Source organism: Petaurus breviceps, unplaced genomic scaffold (genome assembly GCF_028583685.1).
Source record: "Petaurus breviceps papuanus isolate PSGF00001 unplaced genomic scaffold, PetGlider_PUasm1.0 38, whole genome shotgun sequence".
NCBI classification, from domain to species: domain Eukaryota; kingdom Metazoa; phylum Chordata; class Mammalia; order Diprotodontia; family Petauridae; genus Petaurus; species Petaurus breviceps.
Window position 1 is genome coordinate 62,237,805 of NW_027186304.1, and position 27,684 is coordinate 62,265,488.

Consider the following 27,684-nt stretch of genomic DNA (forward strand, 5'->3'; position numbering starts at 1 on the left):
TGTGTGTGTGTGTGTGTGTGTGTGTGTGTGTGTGTGTGTGTGTGTGTGTGGGTATATATATATGTCTATATAGGAGGGTATATGGGCATATGAATACATGTGAGCGTGTGTACAGGTATACATAGATAGAAGGCACAAGGCCAATTGAATAGGAAGAGATGATACTTAAAAGGTGAAATTAAGAGATGAGAGAGGAATATAATGAGATGGGAAGAGACAGAATGGGGTAAATTATCTCATAATCTTGTGAAAATGAATGATGTAAACTAAAAAATAAAAAAAGAACAATAATATACATTGCATCCACAATTATTTAACCCTAGGACAGAAAGATTAGCTATACAACGATAGTGATAGAAGGCAATTTCACTGACACAGGGGACCCTCAGAAGAGAAAACTCCCACTACTAATATAAGAAAGTACCTCTACAACTTAATTCAGGAAAGTGAGTTTAAGTGGTTTGCTAATAAATATAAAGGGTCTAAGTATAAGCAAAGATATATTTGCATATATCATAATTTTCTTTAAAAACCCAGTCAATGAAAAAAATGAAAATAACTTTATGTAGAAAATTACAAAATAAGACAAAAAAATTCACTAGTCTTTCTCTTTATTTCTAATAAAACCCAAAAGGAAGAATTAAGAAAAAAATATTCTGGTTAATATCATAAATCATTTGATCTTTCCTCTATAGATGGTGAGTCTAAATTCCTTTGAGGAAATAGATTTCTTCCAAGAAGGTTGGTTCTGGGACTTTATAGGAAAAGCACAATATCAATGATAAACAAGAATATCTGGAGGACTGCTCCATCCTCTTTGAGCTGAACCCCGTCTGATCTCGCTCACAGTGCTAAATACTTTGACAAGCATATGCATCTCCTGGTTTTATACCTCACTTGATGTCTAATATTACAAGTTACTCAAGAGTGTTATTTATGTTATTATATCTTTCAGGGATCCTAAATGATTTTAATGTATGGGTGAGAGACATTTTATTGCAAAAGTACCTATAAGGAAGTGTCAAATATCAAAATAAACCCTAAAAGACTAAACAATCTACAAAGAAGCATTAATAGAAAGGTTATCTATTTCACAATTATGTGTAGCGAAAAAATATTGAGCACTAAGATCCTTCTAGTTGCACAGGTTTCTAAGTTTGGTGTCATACTCTAACCCACACTTACCCAACATATCCAATCAATAGCTGTTTAATCTTAATGTTTCTAAATGTACATCTCTCACATCAACCCTTTATTTCTACTGACATGGCCACTATACCAGTTCAGGCCCTAACCATCTATAACGTGGCCTAATAGCCATACTATTGTTTTTGTACCCCAAGTCTCTCTTCAGAGCTGCCAAAGTGATTTTCCTAAAGAATAGGTCAAACTATCTCACTCCCTAATTCCAACTCCAGTAGCTCCTCCTCTTTGACATTTCACAACCTGGCCCTAATCTATCTTTCTTGTCTTATTATATATTATTCTCCTTAAGGTACACTGGAATGTAGCCAAACTAGCCTTCTTACTCTTCCATTTCCATTATTTTGAAATGTTTATCCCCAAGTGTGGCATACACAGCATGCATACCTCCTCCTTAAAACTTTATTTCAAGGGTCAGCAAGTACCGCTTCCTATGCGAAGTCTTTCTTGTTGCAAATAGCTACTTTACCCTCACCTCCCCCCTGAAATTATCTTCATATATGTGCATGTCTCTCATTTCCAGATAGTCAGATCTTTGAGGGCAGGAGATGTCTCATCATATCTCCAGTGCCTAGCACATAGCAGACATTCAATAAATTAAAGGGGGGAAAAGAGATCAACAGCAAAATGCCTCCATCAGAGCTAACTCCAGTAGTAACTCAGAGCTACCCCCACAGGTATTTCTATAACACTCAGTTATGTATAAGTTTCTTTAGTCTGAATTCACTTGGTCATTCTCTACTTCAAGGGAGTCATACGGTATGAATCAATAAAAGCTCTTTTCTATCTGGTGTCAAATCTTCATGCTGGGAGAATTCCAAACTATCATGAAAAAATTCATACCTATACCGCCCCTCCCTCCCCCATCTCTTGTCTCTCTCTCTCCCCACTTCCCTTTTGTTCTATATAGTCTCAGCAGCATTTAACCCCCAAAGGACATATACATACCCAAATTAGTATACTAATAACAAAGCAGTCTTACAGAAAACTGGTTTTTTTAAGCAAGCAGAAAAACAGACAACTAACCAATAAGAATGGGTAAGAGAGATTTATCATCTCTCCCTAGAGTCAAATGAGAGGGTAGAGAGAAGCTAATATCAGCAGGGGATGAGAGTGCAGAATTCATTGGGGTCTTCCTAACAGGTACAATACTTGTCTCATTCTCTCTGTCTTACACTCAACTTTGATCATTAGTCTTAGTAATGTAATAAAATATCATAGCATGATTCTCTCCTAACTCTCTGCAGCAGCTGAAACTACTTGGATGTGGAGCTTGTGCCCAACTACTTGGGCAAACAGTTCCATCCAATATTTTATTAGTTTCCCTACAATTTTTTAGCTGTGCATACACAGTCTATCTCAGTGGCACCACAGTGATCAGCAAAAATATCCCCAGTACAAGGGTGAAGGATTTCAGATTCTCCCCAAAGTGCCCTTGCTCAACTCTTACAGCACATGTTTCAGCTCTTCCGCCTCCTGGAAGATAAGGGATGGGAAGACTGGTCTTTCAAAAGAAGCCATAGCCCCTTGAGTCTTCATGTCAAAATGCACTAGGGATTCCTGTCCTGACCTTGAGACTTCTATCTCCAAATGCTTGGTCAAAAGAGGTGCTAAGCATAAAGTTTAAAAGTTCCTATGCAACAAATCAAACTAAAATCAGAAGGAGAGATTAGAGGACAAAAAAAAGTTTGCAATAAATATTTCAAATGTCTGACATCTGAATATACACAAAAACTGGCATAAACAGATGTGTGTGCATTATACACACACAAACATACACATACATACATATACACATATATTTATATATATACACACATGCACGCACATACAAATGAAAGTCATTTCTCCTTTTAGGCAAGTGGTCAAAGGATTTCAGCAATTTAAATTCAAACTCTTAATAACCACTTGAAAAATGTTCAAAATCAATATCAATTAGATAAAGTAGAAATTAGCCCTTAAGAAATTCACCTCAAGGGGTGGCTAGGTGGGGCAGTGAGTAAAGTGGGCGAGTTCAGTTCACTTCAGACACTTAACACCCACACACACACAAAAAAAAAACCCAGCCGTGTAACCTTGGGCAAGTTACTTAACCCCAATTGCCCTCCAAAAGGAAAAAAAAAAAATCACCTCAAAAGTATCAGGCTAAGGGCAGCTAAATGGCGCAGTGAATAAAGTACCTACCCTGGTGTCAGGAGGACCTGAGTTCAAATATGGCCTCAGTCACTTAACACAAAACTAGCCGTGTGACCTTGAGCAAGTCACTTAACCCCAATTGTTCTACCTTCCCCTCTCCAAAAAGCAAAAAAAAACAGGCTAGAAAAGATACAAAGGCTGGGCAAACTCATTATTACTGGGCTATGGAAAGATAAGCATGCTAATCCACTTCTGGTGAAGCTGTGAATTGGTTCAATAGCTCTGAAAATCAATTTAGAAATATGCAAGTTAAGTTACTACACTTTTCTTTTACCAACAAATTCCACTTCTGGAACCCATGGAGGCTACTGACAAGCAAATACCCATACATTAAAAAATTAGCACTATCTGTTATAACAAAAGGTAGGAAACAAAATATGTACACAATGACTGGAGAGTGACTAAATAAATTATGACATAAACATAATGTAATGCTAATACACCATAAGAAATTATTAATATAAAATTTTCAGAAAAACATGAGAAGACTCACAAGAAATTATGCACAGTAAAGAAAGTAGAATCAAAAGTACAATAGACACAGGGTCAACTACAAAAACCCAAAATTAACATTGAGAAGCCACAGAGAATGGCCTCTATGCAAATGAAATGATGTTAGTACCACAGAGTACACTTTTTGTGAGGAGGGGGAGGTGTTAATTTGTAGCAGGTTTTGTTTGGAAGTGCCTGTCATAGTTGAAGGACAAAATGTCTTTCTACCATCTATCTTACCAAAGTCACAACCTCCAAATGGAAAAGATAAAACCATTAATTCTGCTGCAGTTTGCTATCCCCAACTTCTGAGTTTCTAGAAAATGTACCTAGAGATACATTCTTTTGGCTTATTTCATTCCATAAGAATAAGATACTGATCTTGACAGGAGGAGGCAATTACCTCTTGGATGCACTTTCCACAGAGAGCAAATTAAATTAGTACATCAAGTCTATATATAATCTATCCCCTTCAGTAAGGGAATCATCAGCCACAAAGTTGATTCCCTCCAACTTCTGATGACTGCAAATTCTCTTTTATATGTGGCCATGGGAGGATTCTTATTTTAACTGTAATAAAACATGAGTACAGAAAGATAAAAGGTTATCTCTTATCTAGCTCCACTGGTCTAAGAGGTTTTCTCTTTGTTTTGCTGTGATTACCCCACCTCTTGACAAGGAAGTATTTCTATTCCCTCAAAAACTTTTCATTTCTGGTCTCTTGTAAATTTTTTCTTCCAATTTGCCTAAGACTGCTTCCCCTTTGGTAAGTCAGAACATGTAGAGGTATTTATTCCTCAAGCCCTTTTATTTTCTTCCTTTATAGACAATTTATAAAGTCTCTTTCAATTCTATTGCCATTCTCCAGCAAGATAACTCACTTGAATTTGAAAAATAAATTAGTTTCTACCCCAGGCAGAACAGAAAACATAAAATAAAGTGATGGTCACTGCAATAGTGCTTGTTGGTCACAGTTCTAGGTTGAGTAGCTTCCTCTTTCCCCAAGTCACAGAAGAAATACCTGTTCCTAGGGCTGATCATTCTTCTCCTAGGTCACAGTTGTGTGAACTCAGGAAAATCTACTTCTAAACCGTCAACTTCATACCTTCCAAGCTTACCTTGTTAATTATTAGCAAGTGGTCAGCCATATCCTCTTTAAATACACTCATACAGAACAACACCTAACACAAATTCCAACACTATTTCTTACAAGCATTCAATCTATGTAGTAACTTGTAATTAAAGCAATTTCCATGACAATGAACTTACCTATCCTCAACTATTTCTGAAGCTATTTGGACAGTGCTTAAGTGTGAGTCTAAAGCATGACATTTTGTAACTTTTATTAATAAACTGGAAAATTAAAAATAGGAAACTACTCAAAACAAATCTACCCACCAATTCTTCTAGTAGAACACTTCCTATACATTCTTTTTGCTCAGCCTTGTAATTTTATCCATGGTGTAGGAAAAATTATCAACAATCTCAGATATACAGCTGATACCACTCTGATGGCAGAAAATGAAGAGGAATTAAGAAGCCTCTGAATGAAGGTAAAAAGGTGAGACTGTAAAAGCTGGCTTGAAGCTTAACATCCAAAATTAAGATCTTGGCAACCAGTCCCATTTCTGGCAAACAGAAGGAGAAGAAATAGAAGCAGTGTTAGATTTTATATTCTTGGGCTCAAAGATCACTGTGCAGATAGCAACTGCAGCCATGAAATTAAAAGACGCTTGCTACTTGGAAAGAAAGCTATGACAAATCTGGACATCATACTAACAAGCAGAAGCATCATTAATATAATTAAAGCTATGGCTTTTCCAGTAGCAATGTATGGTTGTGAGGGTTGGACTATAAGGAAAGCTGAGAGCCACAGAATTGACGAGTTCGAATTGTGGTGCTGGAGAAGACTTTTGAGAGTCCCTTAGATAGCACGTATTGACAATCAGTCATTACTTTAAATTAATTCAGGCTATTCACTGGAAGGTTAAATACTGAAGCTGAAGCTTAAATACTTTGGCCACATGATGAGAAGACAGGACTTACTGGAAAAGACCCTGATGTTGGGAAAAATTGAAGGCAAAAGAAGAGGATGGCAGAGAATGAGATGGATAGTTTCATGGAAACAACGAACATGAAGCTGGACAAAATTTGAGAGACAACAGAGGATAGTAGGGCCTATGGCCCACAGGGTCACAAAGAGTTGGAAATAACCGAATGACTAAATGAGAACAACCAGAAGTATACTCCTGCTGAAGAACTTCCTCTATCAAGGCAAACTGGTATCTTCCCTGCAACTTAGAGCCTTAAGAGTTCCTTGGAGCATTGAGAGGTCAAGGGACTTACCCAGGGTCATAGAGCCATTACATAGACTGCAAGAGCTGGGATTTAACTCAGGTCAAGTTTCCTATCCACTATGTCATATTAACTAAATGATAAGCCAAGTTTATTATTAAATAACATACTTACCAAGAAGGCATGGCCATGCTCATATTTAGGGTAACAGGCATAACTGGTCTTTAATGGGAAGGGGGGAGGAAGAAGGAAAAAAACATTAAAACAAGAATTTCAATGTACCAAAGCATGAAATATTATTAATTTCATCAATTACAATGAGTTGCTTGAGGTCTACTCTATACAACAAAGAGTTATTTATTCATTCATTCAATTATTCATTTGCATTTTCTCTGTTACTTCTGAGGCCCTTTTATCTTTTTTCTCTTAAAGATTGGGTCTCTTCAACTCTACTAGACTGGAATGCAGGTGGGCTCTTCACAGGCCTGATTGATCAGCACAGGAGCTTGCAACCTGGAGTGGTTCTCCTCTCCTTAGGAAACCTGGTCCTCTCCCTAACCAATGATCATCACCACTGATGCTGAAATTAATTGTGAACCCAATAATCAGAGGCCACTGCAGCTTAGAGATTACCAGCTTCACCCTCCACAGCAGCTGGGATTGCAGGCATGCAGCAGCACACCCAGCCTCTTTTTTCAAATAATACTTTTTGGGGAAGTCTATCTGTATACTAGTAGCAATAATGTGCAGCTTAAAAAAAATGAACTCTGTAGAAATCTGGGAAGGTTTGCATGAAATGATGAAGAGTAGAATGAGGAAAACAATTTAATAAATGACAACATTGTAAAGATAAAATTCTGATTATTGCAACAAAATAGCTATGATTCCAGGGGACTGATGATAAATTAAACTACCTCCCTTTTGAGAGAGAGAGATGAATTCAAGATGACAAATGAGATATATATATACTTTGGGGGAAATCTGTCTTGCCTGAGCAGGCTTACTTTTTACAAGGGTATGCTTGTTTTTGTTTTAAATGAAGGCAGGTGAGGAAATATTTAATTGACAAATGAAAAAAAAAAAAATGAACCAGAAAAATTTCATTTGTGAACAGTATCACTATCTGTTAGTATGGAATAAGAAAGCAATTCAAAAAAAGCATAAAAAAGTTCTTCAACACAACAGGAAATCAACTGTTTTTGTAACCATTACTGAACAAAAAGATTCTGGACTCATTCATGGCACAGAGTGTAATTACAAACGAGGTAAGATACTAAGGGTAAGACTAAGATCACTACAATGCAAAGTTCATGGCACATATTTAGTGTCTAATAAATGTTTTTTTCATTTAAATCAGGTCTTCACAGGTGTTGCTCTATGGCAGGCCTGCACACCTTGAGGTCCTGCTATACACCAAAGAACCTCCTCTACATACAAGAGATGTTTTCCTCTATAATTTTTGCCAGAAATCCTTTGGCATGCCACAAAAGCAAGGGCCATAAACAGACCTGCTCTATGACAAGGGTTCTTAACCTAGGGCTCCATGGATAGATTTGAGGGGATCTATACATATGTGATCTCATGAACTTTATTTTATGCATTTAAAAATATTATTCTTAAGTCTTAAGTTTCATTAGACTGTCAAAGAGGTCCATGACATGAAGTTAAGAATCTTGGTTTTAAAGTATACTTGTACCAAAAAGGTCAAAACTACATAAGCATTGTCACTGCATATTATTAATAAAATATCTTGTAAAGGGGAAGTGATTTTTGTGAGTAAAACTGAAATTTGAAAGAATGTTTATTTTTTTTTTAAAGCAATGGGGGTTAAGTAACTTGCTCAAGGTTACACGGCTAGTTATTTCTGGGTGGGTGCTAAGTGTCTGAGCCCGGACTCGATCCACAAGTCATCCCGACACTGGAGCCGGTGCTCTTACTCACTGTGCTACCTGGCCGCCCCAAGAATGTTTATTTTTAAATATCTCCAAGATTTACAACTACCATGGAAACCAATGTGTGAACAAAGCATCCTTCACTCAAAAAATAACTTTCAAATATACACAAAATATAGTAAAAGTTGATTAATTCTATCTCCATAAATTCTAAAACTGAGATAATTCAGATGAAAGATGAGCTGAGCTTATAAATAGCTTACCTAACAAAATTAAAATGTAAATTATAGGAACATGTTTAAAATAGGTTGAGAATAAATTTTTGAGCAGCTTTACAAGGATATGCTAGCTGCAAATCATTATTTTCTACAAGTCATCTCTAAAGACTTCTATTAAGACTAAGCATTAATGAGCTAACAACTCTTATAATCACTATATATACTTCAATGAAATAAAAATCACAAAAATGAATAGAAGCATAGATGCTCTAGAGCTGGAAGAGACTTTAGTTATTTCAACTTTCTCACCTCATTCTATAGAAGAGGAAGTCAAAACTTAGGTGACTAATCGAGATCACGAGGGGAGTAAATGACAGAGATAGAACTTGATTCCAGGTCCTCTGTCTTTAAACCTGGTGTTCTTTCTACTACACTATGCTACCTCTCTCACTTTAGAAGCTCAAATTTACCTTTCTTCCAAATAGTCAGATAATCAGGTTTTCTATACAGTTCAAATCTCATTACAATGAAACATTAAGGGAATGTACAAATCCTTTGGTTGTATTACCTTAAATATGTTGGTGCCTTTGACAATTTTTTTTGAGAGTTTGTTGTAAGAAAACTGACTTGTAAATCAAGACAAGAAAAACTGTGGATATCTTTGGACTTCTGTATATTCACTCCTTAAATGCCAACAGGAGGCAAAGACATAAAGATAATTTATAAATGGTCCCTATCAGGAAGCTTACAATCTAAGAGACTGTAATGAACTCAAAATTTCAGGTTATAAGCCTAAGTGGTTATTGCATCCTGATTTTTTAACATAATTTTCCAATGTAATTATAGTTTTTCCATTTATTAAAAAGCAGTATAATTTCAGCTTCCAAAAAGCATTCCCTTATATAATAACAGAATTATATAAAGATACAAATAAAGTATTACAGCGTTGTGTTTAATATCCTTAAAAGATAATTAAAATATTGTTTTCAAAATACATTTTTGGAAAAGTAACAAGATGAATTTAAAGTCTCAGGATAAGGATAAAGAATGTGCTCCAAGTTGTCTTTTTTTTTTCTGGTCAAACCATTCCAAACTTTCCTAGGATTATAAAAAAATGCTTATGTAAAAATACTTACGCATGTGGACAAATATATTTGATGTGTGAACTTTTGATACCTGCAAAAGCTTCTGCCCATCCATGCCTGATAAAGAAAATTTAAAATTATATGAATGCCATTTGATAAACAATGTTTTATGTTAAATATCAAGTTGATAATAGAGCAATACTTTTTAAAAATCTTAAGAACAAATATTTACTCTTTAAAAAAAAAACCTTCAAAAAACCACCATTTTTTTTTCATTTTTGACAAGTTAACTACCATAAGTATTATAGATATAAAAATCTTTTTGTTCCAGACCTCTAATTGTATTGGAATGTGGAATTCCCAATGAGGAAATTCCCTCTACCAATGCAGTTCACCAACTGTAGTACTGTTTCTTGTCATAAAGTTGCTTGGGGCACTGAGAGGTTAAATGACTTGCTTAGTCACACAGATCTGTCAGGGAAGACACTTGAACTCAGGTCTCCCTCTCAGGTAATTTCTTAATCCCTATATCACACTGCCTGTTAACATAAGAATTACACACTATCAAGTGGCTTGTTTTTTTTCATAGAGCACTATAAGATTACAGCATCCAAAACATCTCATTATATACTAATAACTTACATGTTTATAGTTTTACTATTTTCTAAAATATATTCACATACATTCGATTCAATTATATTCAAACAAAAATTTATGTGTGAAATGCTGTGCTAGGTATTAGGAATACAAAAACAAAATAACTGTCTTCAAGGTGTTTACATTTAAACTAGGAAATACATGTACATAGAGAAGTATAATGCAAGGTAACTTTAGAAAAACATATCATTAGCATTAAGAGGAGATGGGAGAGATAGAGTAGGCTTCATGAAATTAGTGGAGAATCTGAAATGCAAAATGAAGACAAAGTATTTTCCAAGCACAGAAGATAATCTTGTGCAAATGCATGGAGATAAATGAGTCAATGATGTCTTGGGGAATAGTTACTATAGTCTGGCTAGGAGGTAGAGTTCATAAAAAGGAGTAATATGAAAGAAAATTAGAAAGGTAGGTTGGAACCAGATTGTGAAGAGCCAGGCATAAGAGTTAATATTTAAAGCCAGAGGCAGCAGGAGGCACTGAAGGTTGCTGGAGAGGGTCATTTTCTTATCTGATTCTTGTCACCTAGTATAGTAGGAAAAAAAATTACTAATTTCATTTTAAAAATGAGAAAAATTAAGTTTAAAGAGCTTAACTTGCAAAAGTCAGAGAGAAACAACATTCCCAAATTTAATGTTCTCTCGCTATAAATGTTTCCCCTCATGTGATCTCCTACATCAAGAGAAAATGAGTACAATTCACTTAACATTCTATTTTCATAATTCATTCAGAAAGAATTAAACCATCCTCCTCCTTTTTTTTTTTTGCCTTTTGGAGGGCAATTGGGGTTAAGTAACTTGCCCAAGGTTACTGGCTAGTATTTTTGTGTGGGTGTTAAGTGTCTCAGGCCAGAACCAAATTCAGGTCCTCCCGACTCCAGGGTGGCGCTTTACTCACTGCGCCACCTAGCCGCCCACCTCCTTTGTTTTTAAAGGAGTATCTTTTACTCCTTACCTCTCCTGGAAAAACTGTGTATATTTCAAGTAGTGATTCTTAACCTGAGAGATACACAGATAAATTTCAGGAGGTTCAAGAATTTGAATGGGAAAAAAAAAAATTTTATTTTAACAAACTTCTATCTGAAATTTGGCTTTTCCTTCAATTATGCAATTAAAAAAAAATTCCAATTTCAAATCTATACATTTTGCCAGACTACCAAAGGGATCCATGGAACAAAAAGGTTAAGAAAACTCTAGTTTTTTTAAGGGTAAAAAACCCTCAGCTATCTAGATGAATTTATCATTCAATGGTGATTCTGAATAGTTGACATTTAACAGTATTAGGCAAAGTTTTTTAAATGACATATAAAATTGCAAACCTTTTCACACCCTAATCTTTGATTTTTTTGGATACTAAGTCTGAAAGACTTTTAAAAGAGCGGCTAGGTGGCGCAGTGAATAGAGCACCAGCCCTGGAGTCAGGAGGACCTGAGTTCAAATCCAGTCTTAGACACTTAACACAAAAACTAGCTGTGTGACCTTGGGCAAGTCACTTAACCCCAATTGCCCTACCTTCCCCCCCCCTCCAAAAAAAGGCAAAAAAAAAAAGACCTTTAAAAGACTCAGAACTTAGGAAAAATTATGAGACCTGTCCTGATTGTATTTGAAAGGCTTTCATATGGGAAAAGGAATGAAGCTTGATCTCTACTTGTCACCAGAAGAATAAATAGAAGTTGCAAAGAGAAACATTCAGGTTTGCTTGATGGCAAGAAAAACTCCTGACTATTCAAGGTCATGAGAACTTTGAATGGGCTTTCCTGGGAGACCAGTTTTTCCTCATGGGAGGCTTTTCAGCAAAGGTGAACATGTGCTAGCATGCAGGTGAGCTGCACAAAGGATTCTTTTTCAATTATGTCACCCATCCACAAACTAAACATCTGCTTTATTTTCATCATCTTTAGTTATCACTAAAGACAATAAAATCTCACTAGATTCGCCTTTTAGCTAGTCCCTGAGAAATGCAGTTTCATTTCAAAGCATATTAAGTCATGTTTTTAATATGTTAAATAGAATCAATAATATTTGTAAAGCACTTTACAAACCTTTAAATTTCATAATCCCAAAGGGGGAATTAAAAGAAAAAAGAAAACAAAAAAATTAGAAATCAGGAGGGTACCAATTAATGGGGAAATCAAGGGGCAGCTAGGAGGCGCAGTGAATAGAGCACTGGTCCTGGAGTCAGGAGGACCCGAGTTCAAATTCAGCCTCAGACACTTAACACAAAAAAACTGTGTGACCTTGGTCAATTCTCTTAACCCCAATTGCCCTCCAAAACAAAAACAAAACAGAACAAAGTTAATGGGGAAATGGTTGAACAAATCATGGTAATATGACTCTAATAAATAGTCACAAGGATATTTAATAGCAGTTTTCAGAGGGAGAAATTTAACCTATCAATAGATATTTTTAAAAGTGCTCCAAATTACTAGTAATTAAAGAAATGAAAATTAAAGCCATTCTGAAGTCCAACCTTACCAAACCATCAGAATGACAAAGTTGACAAAAAAAGGAAATGTTGGAGGCACTGTTGAAAACAGGCATATTAATGCACTGTTGGAACTATGAATTATTATCATCATCCTTGGAAAGCAATATAAAACTTTGCCCCAAAAGTTGCTAACTTGTACAGATCATGTAACCCAGTAATAATACTACTAGACCAATACCCCTCAAGAGATTTTTCAGAAAAAAAAATTGAAAAGGATGTAAAAAATATATATATATAGCAGCTCAGGGCGGCCAGGTAGCACAGCGAGTAAGAGCACTAGCTCCAGTGTTGGGATGACCTGGGGATCAAATCCCGGGCTCAGACACTTAGCACCCACCCACAAACACCTGGCCATGTAACCTTGAGCAAGTTACTTAACCTCAATTGCTTAGGGGTGGCCAGGTGGCTCAACGTGTAAGAGCACTGGCTCCAGTGTCAGGATGACCTGGGGATCAAATCTGGGCTCAGATACTCAGCACCACACCCAGAAATAACTAGCCATGTAACCTTGAACAAGTTACTTAACCTCGATTGCTTTAAAAATATATATATAGCAGCTCGATTTGTGGTGGCAAAGAACTTGAAATTTAAGAGGGTGTCAAACTACTGGGGAACGGGTGAACAAAAAAACATAGCATATGAATGTAAAGGATACAACTCTGCCATGAGAAACAATAAAAGGGATGGTTTTCAGAGGTAGCTAGAAAAACTCATATGAACTGATGCAGAGTGAAGAGGGCAGAACCAGAACAATTTCTACTATGACAAAGTCATAAAACTGAACAGCTGTAAGAACTGTGATCAATGTAATGATCAACTTTAATTACAGAGGAGTGATGCCATCTCCTGACAAAGAACTAATAGACTAAATGTAGAGAGGACACATTTTTAGTCATGGCTCCTAAGGGGCTCCCTGAACTTGTCAAACATGAAGCACCCTCTGAGCTGACATAATTTGTTGCCTGCATCACAAACTGTGTGTTCTTGGGAGTCAAGAGAGGTAGCAGTCAGTCTGCAGCAGACTGAGAAACTGTGCAGATGGGACCCTTGCAAATAAGGAGACCGTTATATATCTTCAGAGTCCAGCAGTTCCCAAGGGAAAAAGAATGTTGCTTTTGCCATATTACTTATTCATGATTTCTCCTCCCTTTTGGGAATTTCCCTACTCCCTACTGCTCTTTTCTTCCTACGTGCCACTCCCATTCTCCTCCCTTTTTGGTTATAATCTCTCATAAATATTCAAGCTTCTGTCTGGATTGTGAACTCTTTGCACTCGCTTAGGGTTCCACATACATGTTCATTTTTCTTGTGATAAACCCAGTTTTTCATATGTTCCTTGTGAAGTTGTGACTTCCTACTGACTTGACTAATGGGCTATTGGGTTACAAAGGGCATATGTTTTTTCCCCCTCCTTTCCCCCTCAAGATAGGGAGAGAAAAATAAAAAGTGAAGCTACTGAGGCCTAGCCCAATCTCTCCCTCCCTTTCCCATCCCCCCTGTCTCCCTCACTCTTTCCCTCTTACTTTTTCCCAATAATGGTTACAATGGCTATAAAGCATTAAGGGGCTAAAGAATCAATGTCAAAAATTCTCTTCTTTTCCTTACAAATTATCAGATGTTCTATTTTATCTATAAACTTCATTTGTTGCAGTAATACTATTAGAAAGACCTCTGTGACAAAAAAAGATTATAATGTCATAAAATATTTCACAGTACAGTAACACTTCCAAGTTTACACTACTTCAAGCATTTCAGTTATTTTCAATAATTTCAATTCAGTAACTTTAAAGGAAAAAGTTTCTCAGAAAAATGGGGGGGGGGAAATCACCTAATAATAGTAAGAAATGACAGAAATTAAATTTCTTCATGAGCTGAGATAATCATTTCACTACAAAAGTTCAACAAAGAGTATTTATTAAATTACAATGAACTACTAGCACTGTGCTAATTCTCAAAGGAAAGGACTGAGAGAAGAGGTACAATATTTTTTTAAAAACCATACCGATTGATAAGTGTACTTCTTTTTCTCCCTTATCACTAAATATAAATTCCTTTTTGGGGCAGCTAGGTGGTACAGTGAGTAAAGTACCAGCCCTGGAGTCAGAAGGACCTGAGTTCAAATCCGACCTCAGACACCTGACACACTTACCAGCTGTGTGACCTTGGGCAAATCACTTAACCCCAATTGCCCTGCCTTCCCCCCTCAAAAATATAAAACAAAAAATATATGCATAAAGTCCTTTTCCCCCCCACAATTACTGGTCAACTGAAATGCTTAGCAATATTATTTGACATGGTTAAGAAGCTTGAATTCTTCACAATCCAACATACTACTTATATAAACAGAATCAAAACCCATTTATATCTTTCACTTCTGCTTTTTGACCTCCTATCCTAATGTGATCCTACCCAATTTATTCTAACCACTGTTGCCACTTTTAACTATAAACCACGTGTTTCCCTTTCACAGCTTTTCTTCCATAAAAGCACATTGTTCTTTTTTTTTTTTTTTAAGCTCACAGTTCTACAGCAAAAAGATTTTAAACTGAAGTCAAAGCAGCAGCTTTGGCACTCCAAAGAGAGTTATAAATAAGTAAAAGTTTCAAGTCAGGATTTTTGTCTTGCTCCAAATTTATCCAACATGAAATTACTAGAATAAAGAATTTGAGCATTAGAAGGGAAAAGATATTACACGGGCACCACATTTTAGGAAAAATTTGATAGGCTGAAGAACAAAAACCAAAATACAGAAAAGGACCTTAAGATGAGAAGAGGCTAAAGAAATGGAATGTTTATCCTGGAGAAAAGGAAATAGGGGAAATATAAGATGTCTTCAAGCATTTGATGTTCTGTCATGTGGAAGACAGATAAGACTTATTCTTCTTGACCCTGGAAGGTAGAACCAGGAACAATGGTTTATAAGTTGCAAAGAGACTAATTCTGAAGAGGTAAAGAAAAAGATACTAATAAAACTATCCAAACACAAATAGGTTGTCCCTATTTGTGGTAAAGAAAAAGGTACTAAGAGGTAAAGAAAAAGACACTAACAAAACTATCCATACACAAATAGGTTGTCCCAGCTTTGCCCTTACTGGAGGTCTTCAAGCAAAGAACCTCTTACAAAATACACTAAACGAGAATTCTTTTTTAGGCAGGGCTAGGTGGGCTCTGAAATTCCTTCAAACTCCTAAGATTCTAATTTGCTTACTTTACAGATGAGAAGAGTCACCAGAAACACTAGCTTTTCCAGAAATATAGTATGATCTTCTGGGTGGTCTGCTTTAAGGATATGAAGAAAGAAATTTTGGCTATGTTTTTAATGTTCTAAAATTATGAGGTAGCTACATGCTATAGTGCAGAAAGTGCTGGAATTGGAATCAGGACATGAGTTCAAAACTTGTCTAAGACACTTACTGTGGGACCAAAAGTAAGTCAGTTTACTTCTCTCAGATTCAGTTTCCTCATCTATAAATTGGAGCTGATAATAATAGAGACGACCTCGTGGTGTTGTGAAGATTAAATCAGCTGTCACATGTAAAGAACTTTGTAATCTTTTTTTTTTTGGAGGGGGAAAGGCAGGGCAATTTGGGTTAAGTGACTTGCCCAAGGTCACACAGCTAGTAAGTGTTAAGTATCTGAAATCACATTTGAACTCAGGTCCCCCTGACTCCAGGGCTAGTGCCCTATTCACTGCGCCACCTAGCTGCCCCAGAACTTTGTAATCTTTAAAACATAATACATATGCTAGCTGCAATTATTAGAGCATACTGTTTGAACTTAAGCATTTCAGTTGAAAATTAAACCTATATGTATTCAATTTAATTTTTAAGCTTTCTCCTCCACTGTCTGTACAATTTTTAATATAAGGAAAATAGCCTCTACCTACCTAAATTTCAGCTAGCACTGAATAAAAGCATGCGAGCATATTCTTGCAGAGGCAGCTGATGGCCAGCAGTGGACAGATTCCAGGCCTGGAGTCAGGAAGACTTGAGTTCAAATGTGTCCATAAACACTTACTAGCTGCACAATCCTGAGCAAATTACTTAATCTGTTTGCCTCAGTTTCCTCAAATGTAAAATGGGGACAACAATACTAACTACTTTGAGGGTTGCTGTGAAGATCAAATGAGATAAAATTTGTAAAAAGTGCTTACTTAGCACAGTGCCTGGCACATAGTAGGTACTATATAAAAATACTCATTCTTTTCCCCTACTCTGCTATTCTACCTTAAACCAATCATATCTTTAAACATGGGCAGCTTAAACCTACCTTATCTCAAATGAACTTGCAAGACTTACACATTACAGTAAAGTTTCTCATTAACTAATTGCTAATAGAGAAAACTACGCTTATTAAGATCCCAATAAATGTCTAAAAAGTTACTCTTTGAACCATCTATATATATCTTTAGTTATATTTCACTTATTTCAAAATCAAGTGGCTGAAACAAAGTTATCATTAATTTTAAAGGCTTGCTCTGAGATAACACCTCACAGCTCTAAGATTGACTAATATTATAGAAAAGGAAAACGATAAATATTTGAGGTGATGTGGGAAAATTGGGACACTAATACACTGTTGGTGAAGTTGTGAACTAATCCAACCAATATGGAAAGCAATTTGGAACTATGCCTTAATTGCTATAAAATTAGGTATGTATCTCAAAGAGATTTTTTAAAAAGGGAAAAAGACCTATTTGTACAAAAATATTTATAGCAGCTCTTTTTGTTGTGGCAAAGAATTGGAAATTGAGAAGATGCCCATCAATAAGGGAATTGCTGAACAAGTTGTGGTATATAATTGTAATGGAATACAATGCTATAAAAAAATAGTGAGCAGGATGCTTTTAGAAAAACCTGGAAAAATGTAATGAACTGATGCAAAGTGAAGAGAGCAGAACAGGGAGAAGATTGTACAATGACAGTGGCATAGTATGATGATCAACTATGAATTATTCAGATATTCTCAGCAATACAACGATCCAAGACAATCCTGAAGGTCTCATGATGAAAAATGCTATCTCCCTCCAGAGAAAGAACGGATGGAGTCTAAATGCAGGTAGAAGTATACTATTTTTCACGTTATTTTGTTATGGATTTTTATGGTCTATGTTTTCTTCCACATTTTTCATGGAAATGTTTTACATTTATATGTATGTGAATATTACATTTATATGCACATGGATAACTTATATCAGGTTACAATTTCAAGGAAGGGGAAGAGAGGGAAGGAGGAAAAAAGAGAATTTGGAAATCAAAAATTTTTTTTAAAAGGTTAAAAATGGTTTTTAAATGTAATTGGGAAAAGACAAAATATTATTTTAAAAAATAAAGTTACAATCCATGTAAAATAAAAAAGGATTTAACAATTATAGTCAAACTTTTATTATGTGTGATAAACAACTATTACACTAAAAACTGTTGTGAATGTTTTAACTCTTTAGTCCTATCCTCATACATAAATAAAATGTGGAAATAATCTTAAGCCAACTTAAGAATTGTTCTGCATGAAATAAGTGCAAATTATCATCAAAATGAAGCATACTAGTCTCATAAAACAAAAATGTTATATTACAGTAGCCCAAATATTATGTATAAGCAAATCTCTAAAGCAAATAGGCTTTAGTCACTAAAAAACAAAAAAAAAAGCATGTTATAATCATAAGATTTAGAGTTAGGAGTCTTAATAGATTAAGTCCAAATTCATTTTTTTTAAAGCAATTGGGGTTAAGTAACTTGCTCAAGGTTACAGTACGGCCAGTTATTATTTCTGGGTGTGGTGCTGAGTATCTGAGCCCGGATTTGATCCAGGTCATCCCGACACTGGAGCCGGTGCTCTTACTCGCTGAGCCACCAGGCTGCCCCAGTCCAAATTCATTTTGCAGATGAGGAAACTAAGGCCTAGAGAGATGAAGCAATTTATCCAAGGTCATAGGAATAATAAGTGGTACAGAGCAGGGATTCAAACCCAGGTTCTAAGAATACAAATCTAGTCTCCCTTCCACTATCCAGTACTATACTACCTGTTGACAGTATGAAGTACCAGCAAGTTAATATCAACTATGTGCTCTGAATTAAGCATGAGCATTCTTAAAGATTTAATGAAAAGCTACACAGCTTCAAATTCTTAATGTCTAAAAAAACTCAGTACAACTATATAGGCAAAGCATGGTTCACCAATGTCTCTTAGTGACTGAATAACATAGAAATGCAGGATGTTTAAAGCATTGAAATCCCAACTAACTAAAAGCCAAACCAGTAAGTCCCCTGCTATCCAAAATTTTTATTTTGCTCCCTTTTTAGGGAAAAGGAACATTAAGAAAACAAGTGCACATTAGGTGTTTAGTCAACCTCCCTCAGGAGTATCAGTAGGGTAAAAGTAACTAGTACTTTTAGTACTGATTACATTTAATAGTAAGAAAAAGTAAATAGTAAAAACTCCTACTGTTTCTTTTCTCATCTATAGCTTTATACAAATACTGATCTTCAAAATAATGACCTTGAAAGTACCACAGGGTCATTTATGTTAACTACAACATAACTAATACTTTATAGTATTAAAGTAACTTATAAAGTAACTATAATAATACTTAATAGAAATATTTGCCACAAAATAGGTTGAAACTAAAAGTATTTTCCTAGTTCAACCCCAAATGAATCAGAATTTCAATTAGCTGTAACTATTCCTCAAACATCTCAGTTGAGATAACTGTTGTTCTTAAATATTAATCTGCTGCCTCTTTCCCCTTAGAATAGTTTACTTTATCCTGTTAACCAAACATAACCAGTAACTTTACCATTCATAACATATTGCATAACTCCTGAAAATAGAAATGGTGTATCTGGCACTGTACCGAGATTTAGCTTAGAGGGTATTTTTTTTTCCAAAATAAACAAAATGAGAACTGGTGTAGCATTCAATAATAATGTGTATAATATTAGGCAGCATATATGTGGCACAGTGGATAGAATGATGGACCTGTAGTCAGGAAGACCCAAGTCCAAATCCCAACTCAGTCACTTACTGTTCAACCCTGGGCAAGTCACTTAACCTGCCTTAATTTCCTCATCTGTAAAAAATGGGGATGGGGCAGCTAGGTGTTGAAGTGAATAGAGCACCAGCCCTGGAGTCAGGAGGACCCCAGTTCAAATCTGACCTCAGACACTTGACAAACTTATTAGCTATGTGACCTTGGGTAAGTCACAACCCCAAATGCCCTGCCTTCCTTCCTCCAAAAAGACAAAACCAACAACAACATAAATGGGGATAAAAGCACTTATCTCCCAAGGTTGTTGTGAGAAAAAAATGAGATAACATTTGTAAAGCTATTTACAAACCTTAAAGCGCTATAGTGCCAGTCATTATTAATTATTTTATTTAGTATTACATCAACTAAGTCTGGTCTCTATGACTTCTGTCAACAAAGTTTACTTTATTAGTAACAGAGTATGAGGATGCTATGATTTTTGTGAGATTCAGTCAGCTCTCAGTAATCCATTCCACCAGAAAGAAGCATTAGCACAAATCACTGAAAATCATATCTGGTTCAATTAGATAAGCTTTACCTTCTGAAAGTCTCCAAGCCTCATAATAAAAATAACAGTATTTATATAGCACTTTAAGGTTTGCAGAATACTTTACAAATATTATCTAATTTCATCCTCACAAGTACCTAGGAAAGTAGTTATTATCATTATCCTCATTTTACATATATGAGTAATCTGCTATATAGAAACCTATGTGAGGTTAATTGTACTTTAAAATTATGTCTCATTTTAAAGATCTGATTAATAATAAAAGATATACCACATATATTTAAAATTTTAGGGGCAGCCAGGTAGCACAGCGAGTAAGAGCTCCAGTGTTGAGAAGACCTGGAGATCAAATCCCAGGCTCAGACACTTAGCACCCACCCAGAAACACCTGGCTGTGTAACCTTGAGCAAGTTACTTAACCCCAATTGCTTAGGAGTGGCCAGGTGGCTCAGCAAGTAAGAGCACCGGCTCCAGTGTCAGGATGACCTGGATCAAATCTGGGCTCAGATACTCAGCACCACACCCAGAAGTAACTGGCCGTGTAACCTTGAGCAAGTTACTTAACCCCGATTGCTTTAAAAAAAAAAAATTTTTTAACTACAAACTTCCCCAAAAATCTTATGCTAGATATTGAGTACATTTAGCCTAATAAATGAACTTATTGTAGTCTATTAAAAGTCAGTATGAATATTTTGTTTTGAGCTTACAAAATTGCCCAGACTAGCCTTTTTTAATTTGAATGTCTGATGCCTCTTCCAAAATTACTAGGTTGTAATTAGTCTACAGAACTAGTGAAAGGGTTAAAAAAACCAACTAACAGGTTACTATTTCTTTTTCAGCATTTGGCTAAATCCATTTTCCTCTGCTCTCTCCTTTGCTCTAGTAATAACAAAGAATGGGGGTTGCAGGATACTACCTACCATATAATCCTGTAATACACTAGCTTTACCCAAAGTCAGAATCTGCCTTCTTTTTCAAGCTACAGACATTCCTTATGCTATTATCTAAACCTATTTCTTCCTTCTCCAATTCACTGACCATAACTGTTATTAAAGTTGCTCAAAGTAGCTCATAATATCTGAAAATTCTAATTATGAATTTGTGAGCTACCTTCTCCCTAGTTCTGCTAATAGCACTACCATCTTCACCAAGGATTATAACCTTGGAATCATCTTTAATGTTCCTCTTTCATTCAGCAAATCAGATTAGTTACCAAATCCCTGCCTTTCATTTCAAAAGCCCTCCCTCCACCTTTAAAACTCTCATGGTTTTGACTATACATGTAAGTTCAGTCAGACTAGTTTTTCAATTTGGGTGCTCTTTGGCAAAAGCAGCCTGTCACTTTTACAACACTGCCTGGCTGCTGGGGAAAATCCAGCTGCCCTTTTACTAAAGCAAAGCAAAAGACAATGTAAAGGTTATGTAAATCCTTTATCTTGTAGCTATATCAGAATATTTCAACTTGGAAAAGTCCTTAAAGGTTACAAAGTTCAATTCATTCACTTTAGACATTAGGATTAAGGAGCTATTTTGTTTCTAACTTTATTCATCTTTTTTTCTCTCTTGACTTCGTTATGTGACTGTAACTTTGCCCCTTAGTCTTATCCTTGTTCATTCCTCATGTGGCTTCAAAAGATTTCATAAAATAATCAACTAAATACTCACTACCTGTATGATCCTGGGCATGTTGCTTAACGTCTCTCAGCCTCAATTTCCTCAACTATAAAATAAGGATGGGGATAGTAATAGCATACACCTCACAGAGCTGTTGTGAGGATCTAATAAGATAACATGCATAGGGTTCTGTAAACCTGGAAGGGCTATATTCACTCTCAATATTAATATTACTATTATAAATTAAGCAACAACATTAAGTCCAAAATAAAAGATGGCAAAAGTAAGCAGAATTAGTCAAGACTCTTGAAGAGTTGTGTGGGTCTCAAGTCAAAATCTCTTAGTTGTTTCCTGATTTATAAAATAAAGGGTTGTACTACATATGTAAGTAGATAATTTCTGGCCCATCCTGCCTCTGATATTACACAAGTCTCAATATTGTTAAGCATTCTAACATTTGGAGTTTGCCTCTCTTAATCTTTTTTTTTTAATTAGTTTGTTTCCTTTTAGTTTACAGGATTCAATTCCACAATTCCTTGAGTTTCACATTTTGTCCCCCTCCCTCCACTCCCCACCATGGCGGCTTATAGTCAAGTATAGGATCTGTAAATACCTTCACATTATACATTAGTCAGATTATAAAGATGGATTGTACCAGCTGGAATGAAAAATGGTAAAGAGGACATAAAACCAAATAAGAAAAGGAAAAAGATCAGGTATTTTGCTTCCACCTGAATATAAATTTAGTTCTTTCTAGTTCTTTCTCTGGATGCACATATTTCTCTCCATCATGCATCTTTTGGGATTGACTTACATCACTGCATTGCTGAAAAGAGTCCAGTCTATCAAAGTTGGTCATCACACATACGTTGTGTCTGTAATTGCATACAAATTTCTCCTGGTTCTACTCTTCTCACTTGGCATAAGTTTGTATAAGCCTCTCCAGGTAAATATGAAGACTGTCTGCTCCTCATTTCTTATAGCACAATAGTATTCCATAACATGCATATACCACAACTTGTTCAGCCATTCCCCAATTGATAGGCACCCCCTTAATTTCCAATTCTTTGCCACCACAAAAAGAGCTGCATTTTTGTACATATGGGTCTTTCTCCCATTTCTATGATCTCTTTGGGATATAACCCTAGGAGTGGTATTGCTGGATCAAAGGGTATGAAAGTATTTATAGCCCTTTGGGCATAATTACAGATTGCTCTCCAGAAAGGCTGGATCAGTTCACAACTCCACCAGCAATGCATTAGTGTTCCAATTTGCCTCTCTTACTCTTTAAAACAACCTTTCAGAGTTTCAAAAGATCAGAATGGTATTTCTAAAATCTCTAGTATCTTCTATCTGGAGCACCCTAAGTCACATGTTGCCTCTAATGTTGCCTTCTCTTCAAATCTACTACTGTTTATCTTCCTTAACCCATCCAATTACTGTAAACTACCTTTATCCTTATCTACTCAGAAATTCATCTTGGCAGGATCAGAATTGCCTCTGCTAAATAAATAGCCTTCTCTTCTAAACACCGTTTCCAATACACCAATGTCTTTCTTTTTTTTTTTTTAAAGCAATTGGGGTGAAGTAACTTGCTCAAGGTTACACGGCCATGTGTTTCTTTCTGGGTGGGTGCTGAGTGTCCGAGCCCGGGATTCGACCTCCAGGTCATCCCAACACTGGAGCTGGTGCTCTTACTCGCTGAGCCACCTGGCCGCCCCTAAGCAATTGGGGTGAAGTAACTTGCTCAAGGTTACACGGCCATGTGTTTCTTTCTGGGTGGGTGCTGAGTGTCCGAGCCCGGGATTCGATCTCCAGGTCATCCCGACACTGGAGCCGGTGCTCTTACTCGCTGTGCCACCTGGCCGCCCCAATGTCTTTCTTATAAAGAAAAATGTTCAAAGTCTCAGAATCACACACAAAAACAGGATGAAAAGAGAAACATGACACTGAGGAGTAAATGCTGCATCTTCTGTCCAAGTCTACTGGAACATCCTCTTTTAATCATTAAATTCAAGAGCCGTTTCTTCTTAGCCCACTAATCTTTCTGCAGTAAACCCTCCATCTCCTTTTTAATTCTCTCTTTCCTTGGCTTCCATTTTCTGTAATTTCAAAGTTATCTTCTGACTACTCCTTATCCTCACCTTTAAATGGGGGCGTACCACTAAGTCAACTATCTTTACTCTTTCCTTCTGAGTGAGTTAATCCACTGCCCTGGCTTTAATCCCACCTCTGGGACAGGTGACTCCCAAATGGAATACCACCCAACCTCTTCCTCAGAACCTGAATACCACATTTCCAACTAGTTGTTATGTATATCCACATGAATGTCCCACTGGCACCTCAAATGTCTAAAACTTAACTTATATCTGCTCCCCTAAATTTTCTCCTCTCCCCATATTTCTGTTAATGGCACTACCATGATTACTCAGTCTGGTAACCTTGGCTCTCTCACCCTACAAAGTAAATTAGTTGCCAAATCAATTCCTTTCTACCTGTGCAGATTCTCATATTCAGCCCTTCTCATGCATACTACAACCACTATGGTTAATACACTCAACTTTTCTCCTAAATTTTTGTCAGTCTCCTAGTTGGTCTTCTTGCTTCTAATCTATCCCTTCACTAATCCAACATTCACATTCAACCTGAGTAACCTTGTTAATTACACCAACATCATGCCACTTCTCTACTGAAAAATGTTGAGTACCTTCATATTTGCTGGTTGAACAAACTCCTGATTCTGGCATTTAAGACATTCCTCAATCTGGTTCCAGTCTTTTCTCATCCACCCTTTATATAATGTATATTCCAGCCTAACCAGACTAGTTTCCATTCTTTTTTCTCCTAAGCACCAATTCTCATGCCTGCAAAGGGCATGACACCACCACCATCTCTTTTAATGTCCCTTCCTTCAAGTCCCAATGATGCTTTCTTTCAAGGGATCTCTACCTACTCAAATTTCTCATAGAACTTTTAGCCTGAACCTCTATCATCCTGTCCATTGCTTATTTTGTGCACCTTTTCCTTATTTCCTCTAAATTATAAACTTCTGTAGAGCAGATTCTGAAGCAGAGTCTGAATGGCTTCTATGTGCCTGACTCAAGGATTTAATGAATATTTGTTGAATTGAATGGTAACTAACAAAAGGAAGGAAAAGGAAGGAAATAAGTGCCTTCTATGTGACAGGCACTGCTTGCTAAGAGCTTTACAAGCATTATCCCATTTTATCCTCACAATAACCCAGACAGGTACCATTATTATCCCCATTTTATGGGTGAGGAAATTCTGGCCAACAGAGGTTAATTGACTGGCCTAGGGTCACATAGCCAGGAATTGTCAGAAGCCAGATTTAAACTCAAGTCTTCCTGATTCCAGGTTGAGCACTCCCCACTTAACCGACCAGCTGCCTCAAATAAAGGTTTATACATTATTTTACTAATTTAAAATGTCTAACAACAAACTTTATACAATGTCATAAACACTGAATATAGACTGTTTTCTTTACATTTAAAAAGTAACAAGCTAGTTTGTATGCTAGTTTCATTACTACTGCTCCTTAGTACCTACCCCGTATCTCCTAATCCATGAAGAAAAATAACCTAGAACGAAACAGCAAAAATCAAAATTAAACAACACCTAAACAAACCACAGGAAATCTTTACAACACAATAGTTTTTTTTTGTTTTTTTTTAGATTATGGCATAAAATCAGGACCTTCAAATCCTATTCCCAACTCCCCTGAAAAATTACTGTATGATCTTCAGCAAATTAATTAAGCTCCGTGGGCCTCATCTAAAATGGCCCTAATACTTCCTTTCTACTTCGTTCCCGGGAGTACTGACAATTAATTAATTTGTGTTTGTAAAGTGCAATAAATCTTCCCACAAAAAAAAAAAACACTTAAGTACAAAATAACCTATTCTACAGAGAAAAATCTCTGGCTTCTATGGCTTCTGTGTTAAACTAGGCACATTCATAAAATATTAAGCACAGTTTTCAGGGTCAAAAAGATCTCCGCATCTAACTGCAGATTTTTCCTCCACACATTCCTTAATGGGCTTTCCTCAAGGCAACTTGCGTTTTAAACTCTCAGGAATAGATAGCATTCCCCAAACCAGCACTTCTTCATCTCAGAGAAGCATTTCCTTTTCAGATTCCTCTTGATCTTTTGAGATAAGGGCTGGAATGAGGGCAGATTTGTCCCTAGTCTCGAACAATCGGGGGGGGGGGGGGGGGGGGGGGGCAGCTATAAAGGAGAACTTCGGTGAAATCGCTGCGGGGGGCCGGACAAGACACGCTACAAACTGCGCTCCAGAGTCCACTCGAAGAAGTCACGGGAGCTCAATTAAAGAAGAAATCAATAAAACCCCCTTCCCCCTCGCCCTAGGGAGCCCGATAAAACAAGCAGCGAAGTGGGGGTCAGCAAGGCTGGGGTGGGGGCTGTCCCCGAGTCCCGCCCGCCTCCGCAATGCAGAAGACACCCGAGGCCGGGGACAGGCTCACCCTGGGGGACGAGCCCAACGGCCCGGGCGCCCCGGGGAGAAGCGTCCACCCAGACCAGGCAGGGATGAGACCCCTGAGGAGGGCTGGGGAATCCCCTAAGCCCCCGCCGCCACCGCTGCGCTCCCCTCCGACCCCCAGACACTCACCGCGGCGCTTGCCTTCCTGGCTGCGGGCACTATGGCAGGGAGCGGCGCCGACATGTTGTTACCGCACATACACCGGGCTCTACCGACAACCAGCTTCGGAACCGGAAGGGAGCGGGGGAGGGCGGCCTCGTAACAGAGGGCATGCGAGGATCGTTTCCCGGACCCTCCCTCGACCAGGCGCGCGCGCCCAGGCTCGAGAGCGCGCGGCGCCGGCGGCAGCGGTGGAGGCGGGGGCGGCGACAGCGGCGGCCCCCTCTTCCGGCAGGTCCATGGCGTGGGCTCGGAGGTAGCGAGGGGACGCCCATTTCCCACCCCTGTTACACCCCGCCCCGCGCCTTCATTCCCCTCTGTCGGACGACCCCACCCCTCATGTCACAATAGTCCCCCTTTCTTTCTAGTCCTCGGATTGGTTGAGGACGACGGGGTCTAGGGGCAGGCGACTGCGCGCGCGCGTGCACCCTCTCAGCGCCGCGATCTCCTCGGCCCCCCGCCCCCTACCTTCCCCCACCGCCTGAGTAACGAGGGCGCCCAAGACCCTCGCGCATGCTCCGTAGGAGAGTGCATTGCCAGGGGGCTGGCCTAGCCGAGGTACGAATTCCGAAAGCCAGACTGGCGGGGAAGGTGTTGCCCTTGCTAGGTGTAACCCGCATCCGGGTGGATGCTGGGAGCGCGCCCCTATTTCGCCCACTCCCGCCGTATTAGGGTATCCCCGCCTATCTCCCACCCTGCTTCCATGGAAACCAGTTGACGCCGAGGGCTTCCAGTAGGCTGGGAAGCTGAGTGCCCCGGGGGGAGGGGAAGAGACACCTTAGGACCAGTCCTTTTGCTGGGACGGGGGACACGGGAATAAAGGGAAGCGGAAGAATTTGATAGGTGGAGGCCTGGGTTGATTCTCCAGCCTGGGCCAAGAGATGTACCTATGCTCTAGTGCGAGGCCTGATCAGCAGCTGCATCCTTTGTTTTGGTGTTACGAGATATATGATAGTTTTGAGATACGATATTAGAAAGAACTGGCAACCGAAATCACGCACTAAAAACTTCTTCTCATCTTAAATCTTTTCCTTTCTCACTCCTTCCATCTTCTAGCTATCTCTGGCCCCCTCCTTATAATACGGCTCCCGGACCTCACTTACACTGATTTCCTCCCTATCCACACGCACTATCCAGGTGGGCAGTTGGAATATTTGCTGCTCCTTGCCGATTCGAGATTCTTCCCCTGCCCTCGTCAGTCAGTACCCTTCCTCCTTAGACATTCACCCAGTTCATATCTACCACCTAATAAAAATTCTGGTAGCTAAAAATATATATACCAGATATAAAAATATCTGGTAGATAAAAAAAATATATATCTCCAGCACATT

The 27,684-nt window shown here is 37.8% G+C and overlaps 1 protein-coding gene across 1 annotated transcript in view; it reads right to left on the reverse strand.

Annotated features, from left to right (window-relative positions):
• Positions 1-26,532, reverse strand: part of LYPLA1 (lysophospholipase 1) — a 43,414-nt gene extending 16,882 nt beyond the window's left edge. Inside the window, exons 1-4 of the mRNA XM_069099944.1 lie at positions 26,324-26,532; positions 25,242-25,273; positions 9,433-9,498; positions 6,361-6,408 (exon numbers count right to left, since the gene is read on the reverse strand). Of these exons, the coding sequence (XP_068956045.1) occupies positions 6,361-6,408; positions 9,433-9,498; positions 25,242-25,273; positions 26,324-26,392 (215 nt within the window). The 5' untranslated portion in view covers positions 26,393-26,532. The remainder of the gene's footprint in view (positions 1-6,360; positions 6,409-9,432; positions 9,499-25,241; positions 25,274-26,323) is intronic.
• Between the last annotated feature and the right edge of the window lie 1,152 nt (positions 26,533-27,684).